The sequence below is a fragment of the Perissodus microlepis genome, chromosome 20 (assembly GCF_051167445.1).
Source record: "Perissodus microlepis isolate ML-2025 ecotype Zambia chromosome 20, ASM5116744v1, whole genome shotgun sequence".
Classification (NCBI taxonomy): domain Eukaryota; kingdom Metazoa; phylum Chordata; class Actinopteri; order Cichliformes; family Cichlidae; genus Perissodus; species Perissodus microlepis.
The window spans coordinates 31,399,486-31,425,069 of NC_140480.1; the positions used below are offsets into that span (position 1 = coordinate 31,399,486).

The 25,584-nt window shown below is 36.9% G+C and overlaps 3 protein-coding genes across 3 annotated transcripts; 1 reads left to right on the top strand and 2 right to left on the bottom strand.

Moving 5' to 3' along the window:
* Nucleotides 1-1,220: 1,220 nt before the first annotated feature.
* On the bottom strand, nt 1,221-4,625 carry LOC146364925 (uncharacterized). The gene is made up of 6 exons (XM_084918419.1): nt 4,535-4,625; nt 2,954-3,292; nt 2,180-2,260; nt 1,559-1,648; nt 1,414-1,469; nt 1,221-1,326 (listed from the first exon to the last, which is right to left on the bottom strand). The coding sequence occupies exons 1-6, from the start codon at nt 4,578-4,580 to the stop codon at nt 1,222-1,224; spliced, it is 717 nt and encodes a 238-aa protein (XP_084774545.1). The 5' UTR covers nt 4,581-4,625; the 3' UTR covers nt 1,221.
* A 1,404-nt stretch (nt 4,626-6,029) lies between these two features.
* On the bottom strand, nt 6,030-8,302 carry LOC146364926 (polymeric immunoglobulin receptor-like). The gene is made up of 6 exons (XM_084916060.1): nt 8,263-8,302; nt 7,494-7,832; nt 7,086-7,409; nt 6,570-6,674; nt 6,461-6,495; nt 6,030-6,356 (listed from the first exon to the last, which is right to left on the bottom strand). The coding sequence occupies exons 1-6, from the start codon at nt 8,300-8,302 to the stop codon at nt 6,225-6,227; spliced, it is 975 nt and encodes a 324-aa protein (XP_084772186.1). The 3' UTR covers nt 6,030-6,224.
* Nucleotides 8,303-20,797: 12,495 nt separating this feature from the next.
* On the top strand, nt 20,798-24,307 carry LOC146364927 (uncharacterized). The gene is made up of 6 exons (XM_084916406.1): nt 20,798-20,878; nt 22,321-22,671; nt 22,800-22,892; nt 23,055-23,150; nt 23,339-23,379; nt 23,899-24,307. Exons 1-6 carry the CDS (start codon nt 20,839-20,841, stop codon nt 24,010-24,012), a joined length of 735 nt encoding a protein of 244 aa, XP_084772532.1. The 5' UTR covers nt 20,798-20,838; the 3' UTR covers nt 24,013-24,307.
* Nucleotides 24,308-25,584: the final 1,277 nt, after the last annotated feature.

Sequence of the window (25,584 nt, forward strand, 5' to 3'; positions counted from 1 at the left end):
AGTCTGTTTTTAGTCATTGGAGTCTGCTTTGATTTTTTTTTGTCTTATTAAGTCTGATTACTCCCAGCTGTGTTCTCCTCCTGTGTCTCATTCCCTTGTTATCCCACTGTTTATATAAGCCCTGGGTTTTCCTTGTTCTTTGTTGTGTTGTACCCTCATTATGCCAAGTTGACAGATTTTGGTTTGTTTTCTTGTTGAAGTTTCTTGTTTCCTGTTTCTAGTTTAGTTTTGCATTTGATGTTAGTTTTTTCCAGCAATAAAAGCTGCCGTTTTGATTTTAATCCTCTGTCTCGAGTCCTGCTCCTTCGTCCTGCCTGCCACACAGCCTGACACTTTAGGTATTGTCAGTCTTTCCTTATTGCCTACTGTGTGTATATAAATTAATTGTCTCCCCTTTCTCCTTAGTCAGATCATCTGTGTCTTTGGCCTGAGTTTCAACCCTGTGTACTGTTCTCCTTATTCTGTAGTTTGCTTATTTTGCCTATTCATGTGTGCTTCTGGAGCTCAGGAAGATTTTGGAGTCTTTTCTGAGTTTTCTTTGTGGATTTTTATGGACTTCAGTTTTTCACCTAAATAAAGACTGGTTTGTTTATTAGGTTATACACCTTGCGAGTTTAGGTCCTTTTGGCACAATTATAACATTTATAAGCAAACTGAACAAACACTATATCGCATATAAACAGTCTTTTGGAGATTCAAGATGTTTTTCTGATCTTAATGTTCTTTTTCTTTAAGCTGCTCCCTTTATGAGCATCACTCGAGTCATAAGAGCATCTCGTTCGCAGAAGAACCACCATTTTTGAAACCCAGCAATGGAGGAAATGGCTACAAAAAAACGCCATGTTCGCTGTGATGAAATGCCACAGCTGGAGCAGCAGGTCCACCTTTATTGTAGCGTTTGTGTCGCATATTAATTATGTGGTGGGACGCGCAGATGAGTTTGACGACAAACACACACATACAAGTAGAGTTGTGGCGAGTCGAATAGGTACTAATGGAAAAGGGGCTTTAGTGCCAACTGTGCATTGTTTAAGTGCCACAGCCTTCATGAGTATTGTTGCTAAACATGTACAACACTTTATGACCACACGGCAGGTGCTTCCAGCATGGGACAAGTGGCCCCAACCTGGTAAAAGCAAGCTGTTCCTAATAAATTGTTTGGTGAGTGATTAGATCATTTTAGTTGCATTCGTTCTGATGGTGAGAAGGTGAAACAAAGGTTCAGAGGTTACAGTAGATTTTATTATGACTGCTGCAGGTTTCATCCACTGGGGGGGTGAAGTCTGCACATCTAGAGACTGGAGAGCACTTCCTGCATGTGGAAAACTGACAATACAGTGTAAAGTATTAGTTCTACATTCATATACTCGGTGATCCAGCCTCTGAATTTAGACATAAACAGAGATGATTCACCTCCAGGTTTCTGCTTGTGTTGTTCTTTGTGTCTGACTGCCTCCTGGTGGTCAAACCTGTGGAGCACAAATACAAAAGCTTTTCTTTTCTTTTCTTTTTCTGTTTAGTTAAAAGATTATTAATATTGAGCTAGAGGGACACTCACCATCAGTCTCCCTTATTCTGATCCATTTGTAGAAGAGCAACACAGCAGCAAACAGCACAGTGACACATGTGACCAGAGGCAGGACATGAGCTGGGTGGGTAAGAAGAGACAGAGGAGTAAAAGAAAACATCAGAAAAATTAAATGAATAATAATTAAATCATTATTTAAGTGAATACTTTACCCACTTAAATACCTTTTGATGTAGAATATATAGACAGTATATAAAGTTTATTTATGCTACTTCCAACCACGTCTGCCTTCAAAAATGTACTTTTAACAGCTTAAAAGTGAAGAATTTGCATTTTGTGTATATAGTCATGAATCTGTATATACAAGAGCAGTCAGATGAAAAATATTTTCAAGGACAAGAAAAATACAGGGAGTTATTTTTGTGTTTTGTTCTCAACATGCTTATTTGTGCTTTCTCAGCTCCCAAGTCCAAGGCATCAACTTTAATTTCACTCAGTACCAGACAATAAAAACACTCCAGAGAGTCACAAGTCAAGCTTTCTGACTGACTCCTAAAATAAGGTTTTAAAAACTTGAAGTAGTCTTTACATTTTGTTATAAATAACAAAATATTCTGTAGATATGAGCGAGGTAGCTGTGCACACTCGTACCTTTGAAACTAAGAGCCTGAGCTGTTTCGTCAGTCTGCTGCTGTTCAAGCTGCCTCAGTGTCTCAGGGAAAGTCTTCAAGGCTGTGAATAACAAAATAAACCAGTTAATTAATGTAGATGCATGATGCATGCAATACTTTATGACCAACAACTAAGTTTATTGATTTAAATGTAATATGAACTTTAAAAGATCAGCAGCTGTCTGTAATCTATAAAAAAAATGAAACGAGGGTTTTGGCAACATCGACCGTCGCCACCAATTACTGTATTTTTGGACCAGAGTATTTTTTATACATGTTACCTGGGAACACAATAAGCTAACATTTGCAGAAATCTTGATAATAAAAAGTAGAACCATTGATTTCATAACATTCCCATTACTTGGTTTAAGGCATGACTTAAGAATTAAGTGGGATTGTTCAATGTCCATGTGAGGTCATTTTTCTTATTTCTGACCTTCATGTCTGAAACAAAGGCTCACATCAGACTTTAACAGTAAAACGTTTTTTTTTTTTTTGTTTAGTTTTTTTTAACCTCATGTTAAAATTGTAAAGTTTTAATATTATCAATACTGGCTCAATATCGGATTGTAAAGTAAAACATGTCTTGACTGTTCTTGCAGGTAAATCTGCAGGTGCGGCACTTGTATTACACAAAACAGATGAAACGAAATGGTGAAAACTTTATGGCTGATCCATAAAAATGCAGTGCATTTCGAGGATTATGACTGAGGATTTTGATTTGTCCTTGTTTATAAATGACGAAGAAACTCACCATCTATAACTCTGACTTCAAACTCCTGATATGAGTCTGGTAAGAGAGGCCGTTCCAAACCACACGAGTATCGTCCAGAGTCGGACTTTGTGAGCTCTGTGAAGCTCACATACAGAACTGTAGACGATACTGGAAAGGATCCCTCTTCATACTGGATGCTATATCGGCCCCTTTGAGCTGCATCGCCTTCAGTTTCAATGAGCACGTCTCCTTCTTCGCATTTGTCCTTACAGAGAAACTTTTTTCTTCCAGATAAGGAGAAGGAGCACTCCACTGTGATACTGCCTCCTTCTGTGTGGATGATTGTTTTTGCACTGATGAGCCCACTGCTACACAGCGCTGTGGAAAACATACATAATGATAGTGATTACTGTTTTCTGTTAAACGTTAATTGTTGAACAGAATCCAGCATCAGGCTGAGAACGTTCAGCATATCTCTGATTCTGTTTAATTAACCTAGTTTATTACCGACAATCAAGATTTACGTCTGCATTCGTCTCTCTTTCATATAATTAACTCTATATTTGTTAAATCTTACAGTGTGGAAATTTAACTCTGGGTTAAAAGGTCCAGTCAGTTACCTGTTAAGTTAAAATTTTAAAACTTTTTTTCTTTTTAAGCTTATGTCATTCTCATTAAAAATGTTTCTGTTAAGAGATATATTCTAAAACACTTCTTCAGCTGAGAATCAGAGAGGAGAAACACACAGTTTTCTTGCTAGCAAGGGCAGTCACCAGAGCGCACGCACAAGAGTGAGGCTCAGAGACTTGCAACTCTGAGACTGCCCTGGTCTTTATTTATACTTCAGTGGGCGTTTGTCCCTTACATTGGAATGTGGAGGTGTATATGTATGTGTGTGTGTGCGTGTGTGTGTCAGAGTGTGACCCCATAAACGACTTCCCTTAACCTGCTGGTCTGGAAAATCCAACAGTTCATCTATATGTAAAAAAGGGCACTTAGACTAAAACTGACATAGCTACGTTAATCCTACCGTAAAACAATAAGACAAGGTATGACCTTTCCCATGCTCCCAGGATGTGGGTGTGAATGCCAGAGCACTCTGGAATGCACGCAAAGCTTTTGCAGACTATTAAGGATAGCACATCCTATCACTACCATATGTAAACTTATATTATTAAAAGATTATACTGACTACTAAATACAATTTTCTATTGACAGTTTCCCTTCTTTCTTTGCACAAGGTTTTTATCTACTTCGTCAAAGGAAACCAAATATAAATAAATTTTAATTTTTGGCTGGAAAATTGTCAAAATAATGTTTATAAATAAAAACATAAATTAAATAGCACTATGACAGAAAATAAAAAGAAATAAGTATTAATCATTATTAATTATTATTAAGTATTTGCGTGGTTTCCTTTCTTTTAGCATTGGGCCAGTTAGGTTTAGATAGGGTTTTGTTTTTTTACACTCCTTTTAGTTCTTACTAAATTAGGTTACAGAAATATAGTAAAACAGATGCATATGATTAATACTGGAATGCACAATAAAGTAAAGCGCCTGAGTGAACCTATAGCTGCTTTAAACTGCTTGAATCAATATGATGAGAATGAGTTCTCACCTGAGAAGAAGAAGGACCAGTCGAAGAGGAGACAGTGGATGTTCATTCTGAAGTTAATTCAGTAGGAGAAAAAACTGCAGGAGTTCACTTCACTGCTTCTAGTCTCTAAATATCTGAACAGTCGGGAAGCTGAAGCTACACACTTCAGTGTCTCGCTTCCTCATTTTGCTTTGAACTTTTTCTTCCACACCCACCATTTGATTGTGTTAGGAATCAGTCAGTCCTATCGACCTGCAGCTGGTTCAGAATTCACCAGTAATACTGGCCCAGTAAAGGCCTATCTTCACTGGTTACCAGTAAAATATAGGATTTAAAGATTGTTTTCTTTGTTTTGAAAGCACAAAGGTTACCCTCCCCGCTAACGCTGCAGAAAATAAAATCTTAAAAACAAAAACACTTTAATTGAACCCCCGCTGAGGTTCACCTGGAGTGAACTTTCACGCCACATCTTCCTTCCTACAATAACTTTTTCAACCTGAGTATTTTTTACCCATGGGATGTTGACTGTCTGAAATTTAATGGTCACAGTATGTCTGACCACATTGTTTAATTATTTACAGTTTATATATTTCATGTACATCAGTGCCCATTTTTGATGAAGGCAGCAGAAGGTAAATGCTCTTTTTGTCTTGTTCTAAGTTGCCATGTGCCTACAACACGAAGTGGATATATTTTGTAAGTCATATCCTCTCATTAATGTCTATTTACTGTCTGTTTACGTGATAATGTCTCTAAAATATACATATTTACTCTACAAAGAGTAAATATATGAACATCAAAGTTAGTTACATTTGATAAGCTACTCCTGAAAACTCTGCAGCATAATTTCAAAGAGATTAAAAATAGACACCAGGTGCCTCTCTGACAAGTAGTCGCTTCCTTATTGTGGTGAAGACAGATGTAAGAAAAAATAGATCATCTACATCTCCTGTCAGAAGTGATCAGTGTTCTGTGGAGTCAGATTGAGGCTGGATAGCATATTGTGTTTGTATATATATATATATATATATATATATATATATATATATATATATTGAGATATATATATATATATTGAGATATATATATATATATTGAGATATAACCTGAGATAACCTGAGTTCCTCCTCAGGGCCGTAAAAATTACAGCAATGCAGATTTCTTATAATAATAGTAATGAAAGTGGAAGTCATCATGAAAAAGAATAGAAACAAACGGAAGTTCTTGACATGTATCTAGCAGACAAAAGAATAATTATGATTTATGTAACATTATCAATAAATTACATTCACAGGGCCGCATTTAAGGGGATTAGATATCATTTAAAATTTGAAATTTAACTTCACGCTCATTGACTTGAGACATTCCTTGCCTAGCAATAAACCAGTGAAGGCTAATGTTGATTTTATGTTTTTTCTCTTTATTTCATTATGTAGACACGAAAAAAAGTAAAACTCTCCAAATTGTTCGTACTGTTTAAGCTTTATTGTCACATGCAGCAAAAATACCACGAGAAACTACTACATCTTTACTGAATACTCCGTAACTAACCAGGTAACACTTACTTTTAACTGAATAAAAGATTTACCAAAGTAAATCCACACCTTTTGCCTTTCTTCTTCTTTTCTAACTAAATTTATAAACAATGTGAGGAAAAGGAAAAGACACATTCTACTCGAAAGAAACCCCCCCGAACATAATCTATTGATTATCAGTGCAGATTTGCATTTGGTGGAGGCTCAAATAAAGAGTACAGAGGTTCTTCCCTGCTGCTGAGCTCCTGGTATGTTGACTCATCAGTGGCACTTTGGTGGACTTCAGCAACATCATCATAGACAGCAACCTAAAACAAACAAACAATCGATCAAGCAAACAGACAGACCCACAAACAAATTAGTGGGGTGACAAGGAGTGATAGCTGAAATAACTGATTTCAGAGAGAAATACCTCCATATTTCTTCCATTACCTCTCGTGTTCACATCTGTAAAATATAGCAGAAACTTGTTTTTTTCTTTCCTTTTAATAGAAACTTAATAAACAATAAAAGTAACTTACACTGAACACGCTTATGCTTTATCTTCAGTTTGTAGAAGAGCAGAACAAAAACAGCGAGTAGCACCACAACCACAGTCACGCATACAGCCAGCAGCAGGATGTTACCTGATTGAGAGGCGGGGGAGAGTGGGAACAATTGAACAAATTAAACCATTTGCACATGAGAATTGCAGATGATCTCGGGCAAATTAGCTTGTAATTTTCTCTCATATAGTACACCTTCAAGGTCTGTACGATGAAGCAGGATTGGAGTCTGCTTAATAAGATCCAAAGTAGTAGTTGTATAAACACTGACTCTTACAAACTTCATTCCTGCTGGTTTTAATTCTTGTTTTCATACTTGTTCATTGCATGAGCTCAGTTTTAACACTCCTGGGACTGCAGCTGAAAGAAGAGGACTAAACGACTGAGGATAAAACACTTTTATGCACATTAAAATAAGTTAAATCAGTAAAATCAGTAAAGTCGTTCATCAGACCCGGAGACATGCAGGTACATTTTCCAGTAGAAACTCACCATCTGTTACTGAGATCTCAAATTCCAGGCATGCATTTTTTGCATCTTTTTTTCGCACGCCACACTTGTACCACCCAGAGTCCGACTTGGTTAGGTTTGTGATGGTCACATTAAAGGCTGTGTTACTCCAATACTCAATTTCATATCTGCCATTCATAATTGTGAGATTATTTGTGTTGATGATCGTTGTTTTACATTCATCTTTACAGAGGAACTTTATGTTTCGTGAATGTAAAGGCAAGAGGCATCTGATTGTAACCTCCCCTCCCACAGTAGCACTGTAGACTTTGGGTTTACCATTGGTGATATCTTCTTCACAGAGTTCTGTTGAGATATAAAAATATAGATTGACATAGAGAACTACCTGAAGCAATCAATATAAAATCCTTGACTTTGGAAGAAACTCACCTCTAACTTTGAGCTCTACTTCCTGAAATAAATTCTGGGACGAAGAATTGCTCACACCAATTTTGTACCGTCCAGAGTCCGACTGGGTCAGCTCTTTGATGACTGCGTGCACTTTCTTGTCACTTATGTCATATCGTATTATGTATCTGCCACTCTCAGCTCTGTTTTCAGTAGTTTCAATGAGGATGTCTTCCTTTTCAGTGTCATTCCTGCAGATATATTTTCTGCTTCCTGCAGGCACTTCATGGTCAAGTTCAATTCTGAAGTCTTCGCCTTCCACCTTTGTATAAAGGTTTGTTTGTGCGTTGATGAGATGAGTATTTTTGTCAAATAATCCTGCTGTGATATAAAGAACAACACCCTCAATATAAAACTCTTGTTTGTGACTCAACTCAAGAGTTGTGAGTATTTAGCTAATTTAATACCTTCTTGTATTTTGATTATTTTAAAAACAAATATGTCAATTTCTCTAATTTATGAAATTTGCAGGTTTCTTTTTTTTTTGCTTTTGTCATCCAAATTTGACATTTCTGGGTTTTGGATTTAAACCCTGGACAGTAAGAAATATTTTGGACTATTTTATTGATGAACAATTATATCAATATCAATAATAAAAAAAAAAATATCAAAATTTGCAAATTCATAGTCTCAGAGATAAATTAGTATGTATTTAACTTTTTTTTGCCCAGAAACTGGTAATAATGATAATGAAAACTTCACAAAATGTGAGCTGCTGTATTGAAGAGTCATTTTGGTGACAGATATTTACCTGATAAGACGCAGAAGAACAGAACATGGTGGATATTCATTCTGAATCTCAAGCCTGTTGGTTTGACAGTCAGACAATCAACAAATGGCTGGAGAACTGCCTCTGTCTGGTGTTTAAATAAATCCTTGCAACTTCTCAGTTTAACCTTTACCAACTTCCTGAGTTAAGTTACTCCACTAAACTGTTATATCACCCCCCTGCCGCCTTCTCCAAAACTGAGCTCTTACTCAATTTCCCACTCAGTCTTCCTTATTTTTGTTTTGACTGTGACCTCATTTGGAAATAATAACCCGAGATAAATGTTGAACATTTTTAGATGATGCCTGTCACCCCTTCCCTCCAGTTAAACCACTTCACTCTTCCTCACTGGTATCTATTTGACATTTACGTGTCAGGTGTTGTCAGATGTTTCTCCCGGTTGAATACAACTGACAAGGATGATTCTCTACAAACTGACTAAACAAACACCTTAGATATTTAAACATATTCTTTTCTTGAAAAAGGTCAAACTGGCAGATGTGTCAAAAAAACTGCAGCATCATTTTTAAGTGCTGAGACTGATTCTTACACTTCTGTGTGATTTTGTGCCTAACAGGGTTCAGGTCACGGGGGTAACAGTCTGAGCAGAGAAACACAGTCTTCCCTCACCTCAGCATCCTCTTCCAGCTCATCCAGGGGGACACTGAGACAGCCAGCCGGGAGACATAATCTCCAAGGCAACTCCTGGATCTGCTCCGGGGCAACTCCCGGTACAACATGCCTGGACTTCCTCACCGTGAAGGCGCCCAGGAAGAATCCTTGTCAGGTGCCCAAACCACCTCAGCTGGCTTCTTTCGATGTGGAGGAGCAGTGGCTTTATTTTGAGTCCCTCTTGAATGACCCAGCTCCTTGTCCTATCTCTAAGGGACAGCCCAGCCACTCTTCCTTAGAGGAAACTAATTTCTGCTGCTTGTATCCACGACTTCATTCTTTCGGGTACTACTCAGAGCTTGTGACCATAGGTGAGGGTAGGAAGATAGACTGACTGATAAATCGACAGCTTCACTTTTATGCTCAGGTCTCTCTCTAACACAACATATTAGTAAAGCTTCCACATCACTGCGGACATCACCTCAATCTGTCTGTCAAAAGCAAATATGAAATCCTGAGGCCACCAAAGTGGACACACTCCACCACCTGGTTACGCCTAGATGTTATGTCCACAGAAACACTCCAGGTTTTATAAATTAAGGATTTATATGAAGAGCATGTTCAGGAAGACTATGGTGATAATAATTAGAGTAGTCAGAACTTTCCATACGAGCACAACTAAAGAACAAATGTTACACAAAGAAAAGCATTTAAGATAAATTAAGGTTATAAGTCCCCACCCAGCATTCAGCACATGAGACAGATTGGACATTTCTTTTAAGTATAATGGAAAAAACACTTACTGTTTCTGCCTGTGTGACACATACATTCTTTTTCTAGTTCCTTTTTCTTAAAAGTTTTCATTACAACATATTTTCCTGCACCCACTCACTCTTGCATCCTCAGTATTTTTGCACACTTGTTTTTAGGATTTAACGTTCTTTTACCAAAGTCTATTTTAAACTTCCACCTCCAGAACTTAATTCAAACTGAAGTCTGTTTATTAAATAATTTTGAAATTATTTGTATATTGGTGGTTTAAACTGAGCTATATAAATTTGACTTGTTTAGTCAATGCAATGATATAGTCTTATGAGTCTCTAAAGCCCCTGGTCCCTCTGAATTGTATTTACAGGGATTATATATGACAAAGAAAAAGAAAAAAACTTATTTCAAGTTTCACTTTAGATTCTAAACTGAGAAAAATGTGCCACCCTGAAATTTCTCTTTTTGCATGAACACATGTCTCAGTTTAACCTCCAAACATACAATTTCTATTTTTTAGGACATCTGACAAATTTCAGTTGAATTCGACTGGCTGTTACTCATAGAAGGTATGCAGCATAATTTAAACATAATACAAATAGATGCCAGGTGCCACAATAAGGAAGTAGTCACTTCCTTATTGTGGTGGAGACAGATGTGAGAAAGACCGATTAGATTTTCTGTAAAAAATAAAAATGATCAGAATTGATCAGTATTTTGTGGAGTCACATTGAGTCTAGATAATATATTGTGTCTATTTCCGTACATAACAGGTTGTGATATTTAGAGACATCTGCATCTCAAGAGTCCCTTTCTCCTCAGGGGTCCGAAAGCCTGCGGTAATGCTGATTTCTTAAATTGATATAAATGAAAGTGGAAGTGATTATCAAAAAAAGAATAGAATTAAACAGAAATTTCTTAACATGTATCTAGCAGGAAAAAATGGAACAATTTTGATTATATTGTATATTTGAGGGTTCAAAGAGTATGAATTAGCTCAAGTAATATACTGTTAAAGAAAGTGTTAAAATTCTAAATATAAAGATCTCACATTGAAAATGAATTTAATGACAATGACATTTTTTTAATCAAATAATGTTTTGAATCCCCCACCTGAATCTGCTATGCTAATCTCGTTTCGCTAACCTCAGTTAGCAAGGTAATCCTCCTTTATCTTATACTGGTTCTTGGTGCAGCCCTGTAGTTAATCTTCTTTTTGAAATCAGCTTCTGTAGCATTAAAGCTAACCTCTTTTAAGCTATTTTTTTTTCCTAATTGGCTATCTCTTGTAAACAGATGTTTGGAACAGTTGGTTGGTGGGAAGACCATATGAAGGATCTCTAGTTCCTTTGACCCCTTAAGGAGCCTCGTAGAGAGAACTGTTTAAACCAGAGACAGAGGAGTTTGAAACCTGTGATTTTAGCTAACAGGGATTATCTTCTTTTAATGATGCTAGTTAAAATACAGAATTTCTGTTGGCAAAGTGTCTTAAAGGAAAAAAACTTCTGTAAACATTTGTCTAGTTGTATCAGATACAGAATTTTTCTTACTTGTTTTCAGTAAATATGCTACTGGCCTATTTGTTCATAAAGTACAAACAAATTCAGGTGCAAACATTTTTCATACACAAACTTAATAAATGAGGCCTTTTGATCTCTTTGCAGTGGTACTGGTTAACAGGTGAGATGCATTGGACATTCAGTTTATCTGATTATTTTTCACATATGACATTGTTAGTCCATGCTGATTTATTAAAAACAGACCAATCAAGTGGTTGGAAATCTGGCTGTAGCTTATTTTGTACTACTTCTATACATTTTGGCCTGGCACTTTTCAGAGGACAAGTAACTAGATCAATTAGTAACTAGATTAATTAGGTGATTCAGATGAGTAGTAAGAATAATAATCACATTTTGCCCATAAAATTGTTTTTTATTTGTGTGTAATTTAACTTATGAAGCTGTGACAGCATATTTCACATTTATTGCTGTATTCTTTTTCTTATTAGCATCAGATGGCTGCTTCATTTAGATTGAAGAATGTGTTCAAATAAAAACATTTAAAGTGCAACAATTTTAGGATGTGGTTTTTATTTTTAATCAGTTTATATTTTTTCCCAAGTGAGCAAATTCCAGCCATATGAGATCAAAACATTCGTTTATTGAACAGAAAATTACCGGTGTAAAAATGTGAAAAAACATCTCAACCCTTATATCGAGCTCTAACTCCTGAAATAAACACAGGGAGGAAGAATTACTCGGAGGAAATTTGTACTGTCTTGGGTCAGACTGCGTCATGACTGCATGCAGTTTCTTGTTATTTGCATCATATCTGACAATTATCTGATATTTTCTGCTTTCTGTGGGTATTTAAAATTTTACCTCAAATGTAAATTCTTTGTATCCAGGTGAGGGTTTTGTCAAATAGTGCTGCTGCCAAAGATAATTTCACTCTTCTAACTTCTGAATTTCATCTACCATTTGCCACATTTACTGTCCACAAAAGGAAACACCATGGAGTTATTTGCACGGTCAAAAATGAGTTAGGTAGGCCTCCATGCAGCCAAAACAAACAGCACCAAAAAGAATAGAGGTTGTTGTGCTTCATCAGGCTCCATAAAGCTTAATTCTTCCAAGATTAACTCCAAAAAAAACAATTACACTGTGCACACTTTAAAAAATTCAACAACTGCACATCCTAATTGGGCACAAGTGTAGAATAGAGTTGGTTATGATCCCTGCTGACTGGATTGAGACTTTGGTAGGTGTCTTCACGTCTGAAGACCGAGGCTTGATTTTCGTAGGTGAAAAGCTGTTGAAAGAAATGCAGAAAATTATTCGAGCAATTATTAAGCATACAGTAAAGTAGAGCCATGATTAACGATGATAAAGACAACTGATGCTTAATTGTTGAACCCACTGCACAGAATAACAGGTCTAGTAATAAATCTGCTTGTATACTGTTTTAGAAAGTGACTCTTTAGTTGTCGAACTAGAATTATATATTTTTTTTAACACATAAAGAAACAAATCAATAACTTTTTCCTATTCAGTAGGACTGTTTTAGCACAGTGGCAATAAGATGTTCCTGCTGCTTGACTGTGAATATGGCACAACTTTTAATTAGGGGGGGCTCGTGGTGCTGGGCTATTTCCCCAAAGAGAGCTGCCTTTCAATGTTTGGCATGTTTAAAAAGTTCTATAAATATATAAATTAATCATTTATATTTATATTAAGAGTAATTATACAAAAAAAGTATTTTTTTTTAATATAAAGATTAGCTTTATGGTTTATTATTACTGATAGCTGCTAACTGCTACCCTAACGATAGATTAACAGACAGCGAATGTGACTAGTGTATAAAGGGACTTTCAGCCATTCCTGTTTCCACACTGCAAAATCTCCAGTGTTAAATTGACACTAGAAAATGTTGATATGTGTCCACTCTTTTGAGTGTTAAATGAACACGTTTGACAGTTTTATATTTTTGAGAGTAACCTAGTCAGTTTTAAAGACAATGAACTAACACTGAGCAGTGTTGATTTTCTAACATCGGAAAATAACAAAAAATGCTAGTGTCAATATGGACACATATAGACACTTTCTAGTGTCAATTTAAAACTGGAGATTTTGCAGTGCACAGGGTTTGCCACAGTGGGTGGATCCACATGTTTGATTTTACATAGATTCTATATGGGATATGCTTTCTGACACAGCTAGTTATCCATGCTCGGGGCAGGAGTACAGTAGTTTGTAACAGCCCCCAATCAGGACACTATTATTATTGTTGTTGTTGTTATTGTTGTTGTTGTAGTTTAGTGGTTAATGGGGCACAAAGATTTATATTCACCTTTATGTCTGTGGTGATTTGCCTCGTGTTCAAACCTGTTGAAAAGAGTACAGGATAACCAAGCAATACTTTAAGACAGGCCTCAGTTAAGATTTTTTAACTTCAGAAATGGTCAAGAATGAAAGAATTTCCCAAATCTGAGATATATAAAGTGTATCTTATCTTATTTAGCACTGGATGCCATTATAGTCCGAGTGTGTATTAGGGATGGGAATTGAGAACCAGTCCTTGTACAGAACGAGTTTCCTGTAGTTCAATTCCTTGGAATTGTTAGACTGCCTGCCTAAAGATCCCACTTATCGGTTATGGACACTCGCAACGATCAGCTGATTTCAGTTTGTGGGCGCATTTACAGCATGGATGTGGACTAGGGTTGCCAACTTTCAGCCTTCTATCAAAGAACAATCTGGTGTGCCAGAAGCACAATGCACAGCCAACTGGGCAAAGTGTAAATATGCACTGTTCATATTCTTACAGTATAAATGCAGTAAAATGTTGGTATTCAGTGTAATTGATACCTCATCTAAAAACAATAAAGAAAAATACAGTAAATACAGTAATTTCTCCCGAATAACCCTGAATTGACAGAAATCACATGGGCATTTCCTTTGAAAAATAAGCAAGAAAGACAAAAAAATTTAAATACTGTAAATAGAGGCTTTAATGACCCATGTTATTATGCTACGCAGACCAAACCTCGCCATATTTTTACGAATCACGTATAACACCTTACATCTGGTGTGCGTGATGGGCCATCACTGACTGGACACAAGTGCTTATCTGATATAATCACGATCAAATCAGATTTGGTATTTATCACAGTGCCATCTGTTGGTCAGAAAGGGACATTGCAGGTACCGGTCAATATGCGGGACATTTTATAAGGGACTAAGCCGGACAGTTGGCAACCCTACTATGGACATTACGTTTATTTTTGTTGCACAAATGGTAAAGCGGACAATGCTCCAAGACAGAAACAACTGCATTATACTGTTAACGCAACTTCGGCTCTTAGCAAGCACCTGCACAGACAGTATGCTAACAATAAGCTAGTCAAGAAGCCACCTTTAACAGGTAACAAACTGATGAGCAGTTATGCTGCTGCCTCCGTTTCTACCTGTTTATGTTTCTGCAGTAGAATCACTGTGACGATCGCTTTAAAGTCTCTTTGTGCTGGTGTGTGTTGGTGTGCAGGGCTGTAGCCTGTAGGGTTGTATTGTTGACATGAAAGTAATGTAACAAGTAGTATAATGAATGTCTTTCTCCTGGGTGTAATTATATAAAGTACTCCATTACTTTTAAGAAAAGTGTTGTGTGCAATATGTGTAATAACTTTTTTTACTTTTACTTTTTTTGAGCAATGAATTCAACACCAATCACAACAAAGACGGCCAATACCTCCAACATTCACAAACATTTGACTAAGTAGCATGTAATTCATTTGCATGAATGTAATGTCTTTGGTATGCTGATTAGAGATCAAGGTGACAATGAGCCAATGAGAACTTATCTCATCAATTCCCATCCCCAGTGTGTATATTTAAATAAACTAAAACTCACCAGCAGTTTCCACCTTTGACTTCCATTTATAAAACAGCAGTAGTAAAACCACCAGCACCACAATGACAACCATCGTAGCACAAACCACAGTAAATATGACAAAGAGTGTGTAAACTATAAGAGACAAAGCAAGAAATTAGGAAGTTGATCAGGTGTGGTTTGCATTTTAACGAATACCTGCAAGATTTGGTGTTGAATAAACATGATAAATACACTTTTCTTCATACAGGTAGTGTCTATTTAAGACAGTGACCAAGCTCTGTCATTCCACATAGCACCTTATCTCTTCATTTTATTCATTTAATGTAGGTTTTGGATGATTTATTTATTTATTTATTTTAAAAAAGTAAACTAATACCACATAAAATCTGCCCAACATGAGCTGTTCTACAATCCCTAAAGCTACTTTTAGCTCAACTTTCGATCAGAAATAATTTCGCAGTTGTACTTATTTTGGTAGCTAGAAGAGCACAGAAACACTAGAATCATTGGAAAGTCATTCATGAAAATAACAGTACAGAAGAACAGAACTGAATCCACTGCGGCTGCCTGACTAAAACCTGATGAAAACACTGCCCCCTTGTGGTAATAATTTTCATTAAATACTGTAGAGAGTTTCAAAGCAGCTGTGCTGTTTAAGCATAATGCAATGCTTTCTCTCGCAATCCAATTAAAGTATCCAAGTTGCTACTGATCGTTTTTGTTTTGTTCAGACTCTGCTGATGGACGCTAAAAAGTTGAAAAGATCATCCTATGACATGAACACTTAAATACTGCAGGTGGTTAAGTGGTCTGAGTACAGTATTTGGTGTCAACTGATTTATGTACTACATACAACAATATGTAGTGCATATATCATATGTATTATTACATATTGTAGCCACAACTACAATATGTGGTCTACTAAAAAGACAAGCAGGAGAATAACCTGGAGATGATTTGAGTTGGTAAATTGAGTTTGTGGTAAACAGATTGCGTCACTGTAAACATTGTCCATTCCACTGCAGGGCAACCTGCATGTGGCGAATAAAATTTGAACTTGATTTTGAACTTGAACTCAGTCGGCTCCTGTTCAGACAGCTTGGTGGTTGTAGGAAACAAGGCTGAAGCTGTAAACAGTGAAAATGAGATATGGTAATTCTCCTTATCCACTTTTGTTTGTTAATAATTTTGAATTTATTTTGTTTATCACGAAAGGACACAGCATGAAATAGCCAATCATATAGCAGCGACTACTGACTCATCAAATGTGTATTACATTTTTTTCATGGCCAAAGTAGAACTGAGGTGACTCGGTGTTGCCCTAACATTATCGGATTTAAACACACTGAGACTTGCACAGAGAGGATGAAATGCCAGTGAAAATGTAAAAACACAAACCTACTCTAAATGAGAGCTCTTTAAGTTGTTGCTGTTTTTAATTGATGAGTGAAATGACAAACCAAGAAGGTGGATTTTAACCTGAATTTGATTTCTCAGTCAGCTCCCGTTCATACAGTTTGGTGGTTGTAGGGAACGTGGCTGAAACTGTGAACAGTGAAAATGACATACTGTAATTTTCCAGTCAATTAAGTTTTTTTTCCTAACTTTGTTTTGTTAAACACAGGAGATGAAACTGTGTGAAACAGTCATAGAAAGTGGAACTGAACTGACTCAATGTTGCCTTAACATATTCATACTTAAAATCCCTGAATCTCACACAGGGAAACTCCCATAGAAGTGGGAGAGTTACTTTAAATGTGAGGTCTGTAAGGTGTTTTTTTTTTTTTTTTTTTTTTTTTTTTACCTGAAACTGGATCTCCTGTGTCCTCAGGTGTTGACACCTCAGGCAGCTCTGTGTTTTTCCCTGGATACTGAGCTGTGAAAAACAGTGAAAATGAGATGCAGCCAGTAATATTATGAAGGTGATCATTCACATTTAAACCTCTGTGGTAAAATGTCTTACAAATTAAAAACAATTTCAGGGATGTGCAAAACAAAAAATGACTTACTAAATGACTAAAACAGCAACTATCTGACTTGAGTCAATGTATTTAATTATTTTTAGTTTAACTGGTTTGACTAATGACCTCTGTTTAAAGGGAAAGCAAGAGATTTTGGTAGTACTTTCTATTACAGCTCGGTAATGAAGTGGTAATAATAGGGTAACAAGACCCAACAAGAATGTAATAATGTGGTCATTTCTAAGTAGTTACCATGGAATTACCGAGGTAATAACCAGTTAATATCCAAGTAACATCATGGTAGCAACAGTGATACAGCTGAGTAATATTACACTAAAATTCATGTAACTGGACAGTAAAAACATAGTGAGCATTCATCACTTTAAATTGTCCCCTTCAACACAAAGCACTGTTAGAAAGCACGTCTGACAGTAGGTGGCAGACTGCTGGCTACTGGGAGTCTGCACTTTCTCTTTTATCCCTGGCTAAAGATAAAGAAGAAGTGGAGCACCACCTGCTAACTTTGGTCACTTTTTGCCTCCTTTTTGCCTTGCCTCATAGATCTATGCTTGCATAACACCGTCGATTATAACACTCATATTTGGAATCAAATCCACATTTCTGCTACTGCTGTAGGACTGCAAGGTAATTAAAACCCTCCCCCAAGTTATATTTAGGGCTTTGTCTCTTGTACTTATGAACTTAAATCACATAGTATTAGCTTAAACTACTGACAGAGTAGCTAACTGTACCATAGCAGCTTATTATAGCTTAGTAGCTAATATTAATTAAAGTAGTAGAGAGTAGTAGAGAGAAGGCAACACAGCCCCGAATAACCCTGAATTGAATTGTTGCCCTCCTGGTGCAACAACAAAGGAATTATTAAAATTACTTGCTGTTTGATTGTGAATTAATGAGTGAAATGACAAGTCAAGAAGGTGGATTATTACCTGTAGTTGATTTCTCAGTCAGCTCCCGTTCATAGAGTTTGGTGGTTGTAGGGAACGTGGTTGAAGCTGTGGACAGTGAAAATTACATACTGTAATTTTCCACAGTCACTTTAGTTTTTTCTTAATTTTGTTTTATTAAACAAAGGAGATGAAACTGTATGAAATAGTCATAGAAAGTCGAACTGAACTGACTCAGTGTTGCCTTAACATGTTCACACTTACACTCCCTGAATCTCACACAGGGAAACTCCCATAGAAGTGGGAGACTTACTTTGTTAGGTGTGTTTTACCTGAAATTGGATCGCTTGTGTCTTCAGGTGTTGACACCTCAGGCAGCTCTGTGCTTTTCTCTGGATACTGAGCTTTAAAAACGAAATAAAATACAGTGAAAATGAGATGCAGTCAGTAATATTATAAAGGATATACTTTGCATTTAAATAGCTGTGGTACATGTCTTAAAAATGTCTGAAACCCAAAACAATATAGATAAATATAGAAAACAATTATTTGTACGTTTAGTGCATTTTAAAATGAGGAAGTAATGAGTCAAGAAAGTCCTCACCTGCAGAGAAGCAGAAGAACAGAACATGGAGGCAGTTCATTCTGAATTTAATCCTAATGGACAGAAGACACTTCTCTGCTTCTTTTGTGCTTCCAGTGTGGGTTGCTGGAAAAGAAGCTGCAGCTGCTCAGTTGGACACTGATACGTGATGCGTCTGCTATTTGTAATCTGTGTGCAGCTACACCCACTACTTGTTCATTCAATGTGTGTATCCTTGCAAGTGTGTTGGTCACGAACATCATGCCCAGCTGATCCTAGTGTTCAACAGGGTTGAGGTCAGGACTGCAGACAGGCCATCCCATCCTCTCCATTTCCAGATTTTAGAGGTAGTCTCTGATAAACCTCGCTCTGTGGGAGCAAGCCTTGTCATCTTGAAGGATAGAGTTTGGTCCCAGACTGTTGGAGAATCTCATCTTGATATCTCTCTGCATTAAGATTGACTTCAATGATGACAAGGGAGATGCCACCCACACTATCACACTGCTTTTACCCACGCTTTGACCCTACAGTCTGATTGCCATAACCATTTATGTTCTTCCTCAGTGAGTATTGTAGTCTGTTTAGGCTTTTTAGTACATCTTTCCATCCATCCATCTTCTTCTGCTTATCCGGGGCCGGGTTGCAGGGGCAGCAGTCTAAGCGGAGAAGCTCAGACCTCCACCTCCCCTGCTTGTCTGGGGGAACACCAAGGCTTTCTCAGGCCAGCCAGGGTGTCCTGGGTCTGCCCTGGGGCTTCCCGGATGGCTGAACTCCTCACCCTATCACCCTGTCTCACCCTGTCTATCTATATAAGGGAGAGGCTAGCCACCCTTCGGTGGAAGCTCATTTCTGCTGCTTGTATCTGCGATCTTGATCTTTTGGTCACTACCCACAGCTTGTGACCATAGGTGAGGGTAGGCACATCTTTATTGATTAGAGTTTGTTACAGTTTTCAATCCTGCTTTTGCCTCAGCATGGTCATTATGCTTCTGATAAAATTAAACTATTCAGACACTTTTCTTTTTACCCCATAGTCTCAAAGTCATTTACACATTAAAAAAAGTGACAGCGTGACAGGTTTCTCAAAGAGAAAGTGGAGGAAAAACGTTTAAGGAAACTTTCCAAACTTCCACCGGTCTGTTTATGCTTATTTTGTTTCATAGAGTGTAAACATCAGTGTCATACTAAATATCATTATCATTCTGTTTTAACACACACAGACACAATAACACAAATGATCCTGTCTACAGTTGAATTTGGATTTCATTACGTCTATGCTGATCAGTGTTGCAACTACAGAAGGTGATATATAATATATGATTTTAAATACCAATTAATTTTGTATTTGTGTGGTAAAAAGAAAATCCTTTATTGTGCCAATATCATATTTTGTTTATAAAAAAGAAACATGAATTTTAATTTCAAAGTGAAAGCCCTCAGAAATGTCTTATATGAGCAGTTTTTCTCTGAAACTAGAAGGCTGTTATAAGGAAACTTCCTGTTTCCACAGACCAGTTTATATGTAGAAAAACAGAATACGCCCTCATATTGTTACTTAGTCAATATCACACGTCAGTCTGATTTTGGAAATCGCTACCATGATCTTGTTTGTGTGTGAATTCAGAATCTATTGCAAGGAAAGTTTTTGTTTCCACAGACCAGTGGAAGAGCAGATGACAGGGCACACACTCAGCGTTACTTTATGGAATTTTGGATTTCAAAATAATAGCCCTTCAGATGCGTTTATATCAGCTACTTTTTCATCTAGTTTCAGAATGCACATTTTTAAATTTAGGTTCTCATTTCTATTTCAAAACAAACAAATGAAAAAACAATCAGTGCCCGGAAGAGAAAAATATGTCCTTTTCCCCTCTTTTTTTGAAAAAGAAAAATGCAGTTCTGCCACCAGCATGTTTATGTTCTTGCATTTTTAGAAATTTCAAAATGATATACTCATTGAGCTTGCTTCCTCATAGCAGCTGTTTTCCTGCAATTTCTCTTGTGAAATCTTAAAGTAATTACAACACCTTAAAGGTCAGTGAGGGTTCATGAAAGAGCATACAGTTAATCTTATAATTAAAAAAAAACTAAACAAAAAAACTTTCTTATTTCATATCTTTATAAGAAAAAATACCAATAACAGCTTTCTTTCAAAGTCATCTGACCGTGACTTAGCTAAATCAAGTGTCCTGCTGTGACTGTATTAAGAGAAATGATGCAAAAATTTGGGTGGAGAGTAGGGCTGAGTGTTTGTTTAGCAGAACAACTTCTTCATTTATAAATAAGGAGTTTCTGATATGACAGTGAAATTCGAGGATTTGAGTGATAAAGTCTCAACATGAAAGTCTGTCACATTGTTATCTGCTTCATCTTCCTCAGTAAGTACATTTACCTGTATTATTTCTAATGTTTTTTGTTATTTGATTTAATTTTTAAGATTCATTAGTCACTATGTAGAATTTACCTTCATCACTCTGACAGCACTTGTCTCTTTCTTGCATTTCATGTATTTCTCAGAATAGTTTATAAATGTTGTGCCTTCTATGAATGTTAGTCTGAAATCATTTTTTACTTCCTATGTGTTTTATCACATAAAAAATATTCTCCTATACATGGTTCTTTTTCATAGGAGATCATAACATCAGGAACACATTTATTCTGGTTAACCAAAGAGCCCTTTCCAACTATATTAGCATTTTCTAAACCAAATTTTTTTTTGTTAACTTGCATTCAGAGCCTCAGGAATAGTCGTGAGGTTGAGTTACATAATCAACATATTACAACATAATCAAACACCCTTTCGCAGCGGTGGTGAACTACTGCTTAATGTTAAACGGGTCTTGTGCTGCTCATAATTAGCCAAAGACTTACCTTGATTTGGGTGCACAGTTATGATATTGTGACTTATAATGTGACTTGGTGATAAATTTCTTCATGACGGACACTGATGTGTTCAAAATGTCTGTGAAGACATTAATAAAACAACAGTGCGTGAGTCACTTTTGCATTATGGTGGTCTGTCAATAATGCTCACTTGGATGAGGCCACTGACATGGGTAAACACAGCAGCAACTGCAAGCTCGTTACCACAGCTGTGGTAATTATCAGATACCAGCCCATTTGAACCAGCCGGAAATTATGCAAAATGATCTGTCAGCTCATTTTGCATGATTTCTTGTTAATGGTGATGAAGAGGCTATGTGTAAAACCATAAGACCATATGTTTGAAAAATCCTTACTGATTTATTTATCACAGCTGTCCAACTCTTGTATTTCTTAGATAAATAATATTTTAAGTGTTTTAACACCTTTGTTTATTTTATTAAATTATTACATTGTGCATTTATTTATTTATTTATTTTTGCACTTGACTGGGAATGCAGTGATCTTAGCTTTACACAGGGGGTGCTGTGGCACCCTCAACACTCCCACAGTGCCACTTGAATTTTGCCAATGCACTTTATAAAGTTCATAAATGCAGAATGAGTCTCTTGGTGGAGCTGAGGCTTAAATACTTGTGAAAACAAAGCAGACTTTCACAAGTAACTACTTCTTCAGCTTCAGTATCCACTGAAAGAACATCAGCATTTAGTTAATGGTTAAAGGATAAAATTAAGCAAGAAAATCAACCTAGGTGAACATAGAGAGATTCTAAATATTAATTACAGCTGATAAAACGTTAATATAGTATTTCAGGTGTTAGGAAATGTGGATATTTGTACAGAGAATTATTGTTGAATCAATTTGTTGATCTTCAAATTATCATCAGACCCGAATATCTATTTGGGTGATAGTAATGATTTACTAATCTTTTCCATAGCACTGCAGGATGGAAATACTGTTCCTTACAATGCAAAGATTGCCATGCATACAGGAGTGGAAGGAGGAAACATCACAGTTAAATGTTCATTTTATATCTTTGGAAAGTGGAAGCTCTTATGTAAGGACCAATGTGAAAGGGGAAACATTCTCATTGAAACAGCCGACCTTGTAGCTCAAAGCGGCAGATACTTTATTAAATACAAAGAAGAAGAGTTTCCAACACGTCATGCAGTTTTTTATGTCAGCATCACACAGCTGGAAAAATCTGACTCAGGGCTGTACCGGTGCTATTTGGACAGAGACTTGGATCCATATTTGTTTGATAGCTTTCAGCTCACGGTGACAGAAGGTGAGTTTTTACTAGTCATCATTAACATGCTCCACAACCTTACTCTAAAAAAAAAAGGATAATATTTTCATTGCTCACTGATAACTTCTTTACATCAGTAATGTTTCTGATTGTGTCCCTGTTTGCAGCATCAACAGCTTCAACGCCAACATTGGGCCCGCAATCTTTTTCAACTTCCACAACAATCACTAAACAGCCTGAAATAACATTTGGAAATTCAGGTGCAGTGAAATATATTTCACAAGTTATTTCTCTCAATCCAGAAACATGAAGGGGTAGTTTTTCTATACATAAATACATACATACATACATATATAAGAACAGTAGTTTTTATACAAAGATTATATTCTCCCCTATTTTGGTCTTCTCTTTTCTCTCTGCAGGTTTTCTCTGGCCTGTGGTTATAGCTGTAGTCATGGTGGTTTTGGTGCTGTTTGTTGTTGTGCAGCTCATCTGCAAAAAGAAGACTACGGACTCTTGTGAGTTATGTTTCACCTCTTTGGCACCTTTATGATAAGCTGATTAGTGATTCTAATGTGTGGATTTTTAACCCTGTGACTGACTGCTGACATTTGTGGAGCGCACAGAGTGTATAGTCTCCAACCAGCCTTACATCTAAGAATATTTCATGTTTGTCTAATACTTTTCTGTGTTTTACCGTTTTCAGGTTTGAACAAACAGAAAATTCTGAATTATAAAAAGAGCGAGGTAATTTGAACAGAATCTATTGTTTATGATGTCAACATGACGAATACCAATGAAGGCAAGGGGAGGAATCTTGTTTTGCATCTTTTATAAACAGCATAGAGCAGCGCTTATAGTACACTGACTTGGCCCAAAAGTTTTATACTCAGCCAGAACAACGACAATGATGGCACTATTCCTACTGCCTCATTCTATGCACTACATTACCCAGAATGCCTGGAGCCATTCTGGATATTGTAGTCCTTATTATCACTATATATCAGGGATGGGCAACTCCAGGCCTCAAGGGCCGGTGTCCTGCAGGTGTTAGATATCACCCTGAGTTAACACACCTGAATCGAATTATTAGTTCATTACCAGGCCTCTGGAGAACTTCAAGACATGTTGAGGAGGTAGGACACCTGCAGGACATCAGCCCTTGTGGCCTGGAGTTCCCCCACCTAAATGTGCCACTTGTGCTTACCTCAAACCTCAAGAGCTTCTGATTTAACAGGGTTACTTTCATCATTCTGTCTTTTCCAGATTGTTCTCTATGACAATCCTCTGACGTTGCCACCTGAAGAGTCAGTATACCAGAGCCTGGATCCAGCCAGCAGGGATGAAGACCAAGTGTACCTTACACTTAAACAGACATGAAAGCACAAATAATCCAGCATTCAGGCCTGAATTTATGTGTCACAACAGACACAGATTGATACAACAGACAACATCTTTAAACACTTCTTTATTCTTCACTTTACTAAAAGATAAAGATTTTACAGATTGAGCATTATGATCATTATAATATTTTGGTTTAAAATAACTTCTCTTCTCATTCTGGTGCAAAATCAGAGCTCATCTTATATTCAAAGGCACCACCTGGGGGTGCTGCAGGAGTAGTGACAAATATCAGGATTAAATAACAGCTCATCAAACTGATCTGTAAAGTTGCAAAGCAATAATAAACATTGGTATATTGGTATGTCTTCTTTCCAAACAGGTTTTCCAAACTCTGAGAACATCTGAGAACCAGAGGGGAAAACAAACCCTCTCCCCCCAAAAACCACGAAGCACTCTGAGAGTGCAAACATCCACCAAAGTTTTATTAGAATTCACACAAACCTTTTTGAGTTATTGTGTTTACACACAGAAAGAATGACACATATGCATGTTAAAGCTACCAAAAACATAACCTACTTGGAGATGGTTACAACAGAAAAAGAAAAAATAATTGCAATTTCATTTATTTATTTGGGGGGATTTTTTTTTGTCATCCACCCATTTTTTTCCGGTCCAACCTGGCCACCAAGACCTCTCCCTTGGCCCCCCCTTCCAGGCCTGGCTCCTGGGCAGGGCCCTGGTAACCCTATCCCAGGCAGGGTGAACTGTTCCCTTGAGCTTACACTCATAAGTGCCTTTGTCGGGTCCTTCACCCAGACCAATTTGCCATGGGAGACCCTACCAGACAACAAAAGCTAACTGACAACACACACCCCGGAATCCGTGGGAGACACAAACCCCGATTCATGGAGGGGGGATTTTTATTTATGTTTATTTATTTATTTTTGATCTGTGATAATGGGTCGAAAAGGGAAGTATAAAATTGCTCCAAAATCTGGTCTGACTTTTTAATAAAGTAAATATGTCTGATGTTGCTGTGGAATGACTCCCAGCAGAAGACAAAACTCCATAAAAAGATTTAGACAGAATCATGACTTGAAATCTGTTTTTGAAGCACCGCTATATTCTGTATCATGTGCTAACACATAGGATCCATGACAAAAACTGTATTTAAACACTATTTTCTTTTTCTTTATGTTTAACTTCTTCTTTAGTTAATTGGTTGTTGTTAATGGTTTTAAGCTCTTGTAAGTCTTTCATTACTACTAAAAAAAACCTGATTTTACTGAGTAGAAGATCCGAATTTACACCAAAAACTCCAGTTCTGAAATTTGTGAAGAAATTGCTCCAGGAATTATACTGGATCATTTGTCACCACATGAATTCTACACATTTGAACATTTAGATGGGGCTTTAATTTTTTATCCTTCCATTGTATTATATCAGTTAATACGATCAAATGCAGGGAGTAAAGAGAGATGGGGAGGAGAGTAGGGCTGAGTGTGTCCTGTGTTTAGAAGAAGAACCCAAACATAAAAAGAACGAGACGCTTCGGGTTTGCCAGTGAAGAAGGACGAGGAGGTAGCGACAAACGATCAAAGCATCAAA

Coding starts and splice junctions, on each gene's coding strand:
- LOC146364925 (XM_084918419.1), bottom strand. CDS start 4,580: ATGAACATCCACTGTCTCCTCTTCGACTGGTCCTTCTTCTTCTCAG. Junction 3,293..4,534: donor CTGGTCCTTCTTCTTCTCAG/GTGAGAACTCAT, acceptor TGTTTTCCACAG/CGCTGTGTAGCAGTGGGCTC. Junction 2,261..2,953: donor TGAAGTCAGAGTTATAGATG/GTGAGTTTCTTC, acceptor TGTTATTCACAG/CCTTGAAGACTTTCCCTGAG.
- LOC146364926 (XM_084916060.1), bottom strand. CDS start 8,302: ATGAATATCCACCATGTTCTGTTCTTCTGCGTCTTATCAG. Junction 7,410..7,493: donor AGTAGAGCTCAAAGTTAGAG/GTGAGTTTCTTC, acceptor ATATCTCAACAG/AACTCTGTGAAGAAGATATC. Junction 6,357..6,460: donor GTAATGGAAGAAATATGGAG/GTATTTCTCTCT, acceptor TGTTTGTTTTAG/GTTGCTGTCTATGATGATGT.
- LOC146364927 (XM_084916406.1), top strand. CDS start 20,839: ATGAAAGTCTGTCACATTGTTATCTGCTTCATCTTCCTCA. Junction 22,893..23,054: donor AATAACATTTGGAAATTCAG/GTGCAGTGAAAT, acceptor TTCTCTCTGCAG/GTTTTCTCTGGCCTGTGGTT. Junction 23,380..23,898: donor TGAATTATAAAAAGAGCGAG/GTAATTTGAACA, acceptor TGTCTTTTCCAG/ATTGTTCTCTATGACAATCC.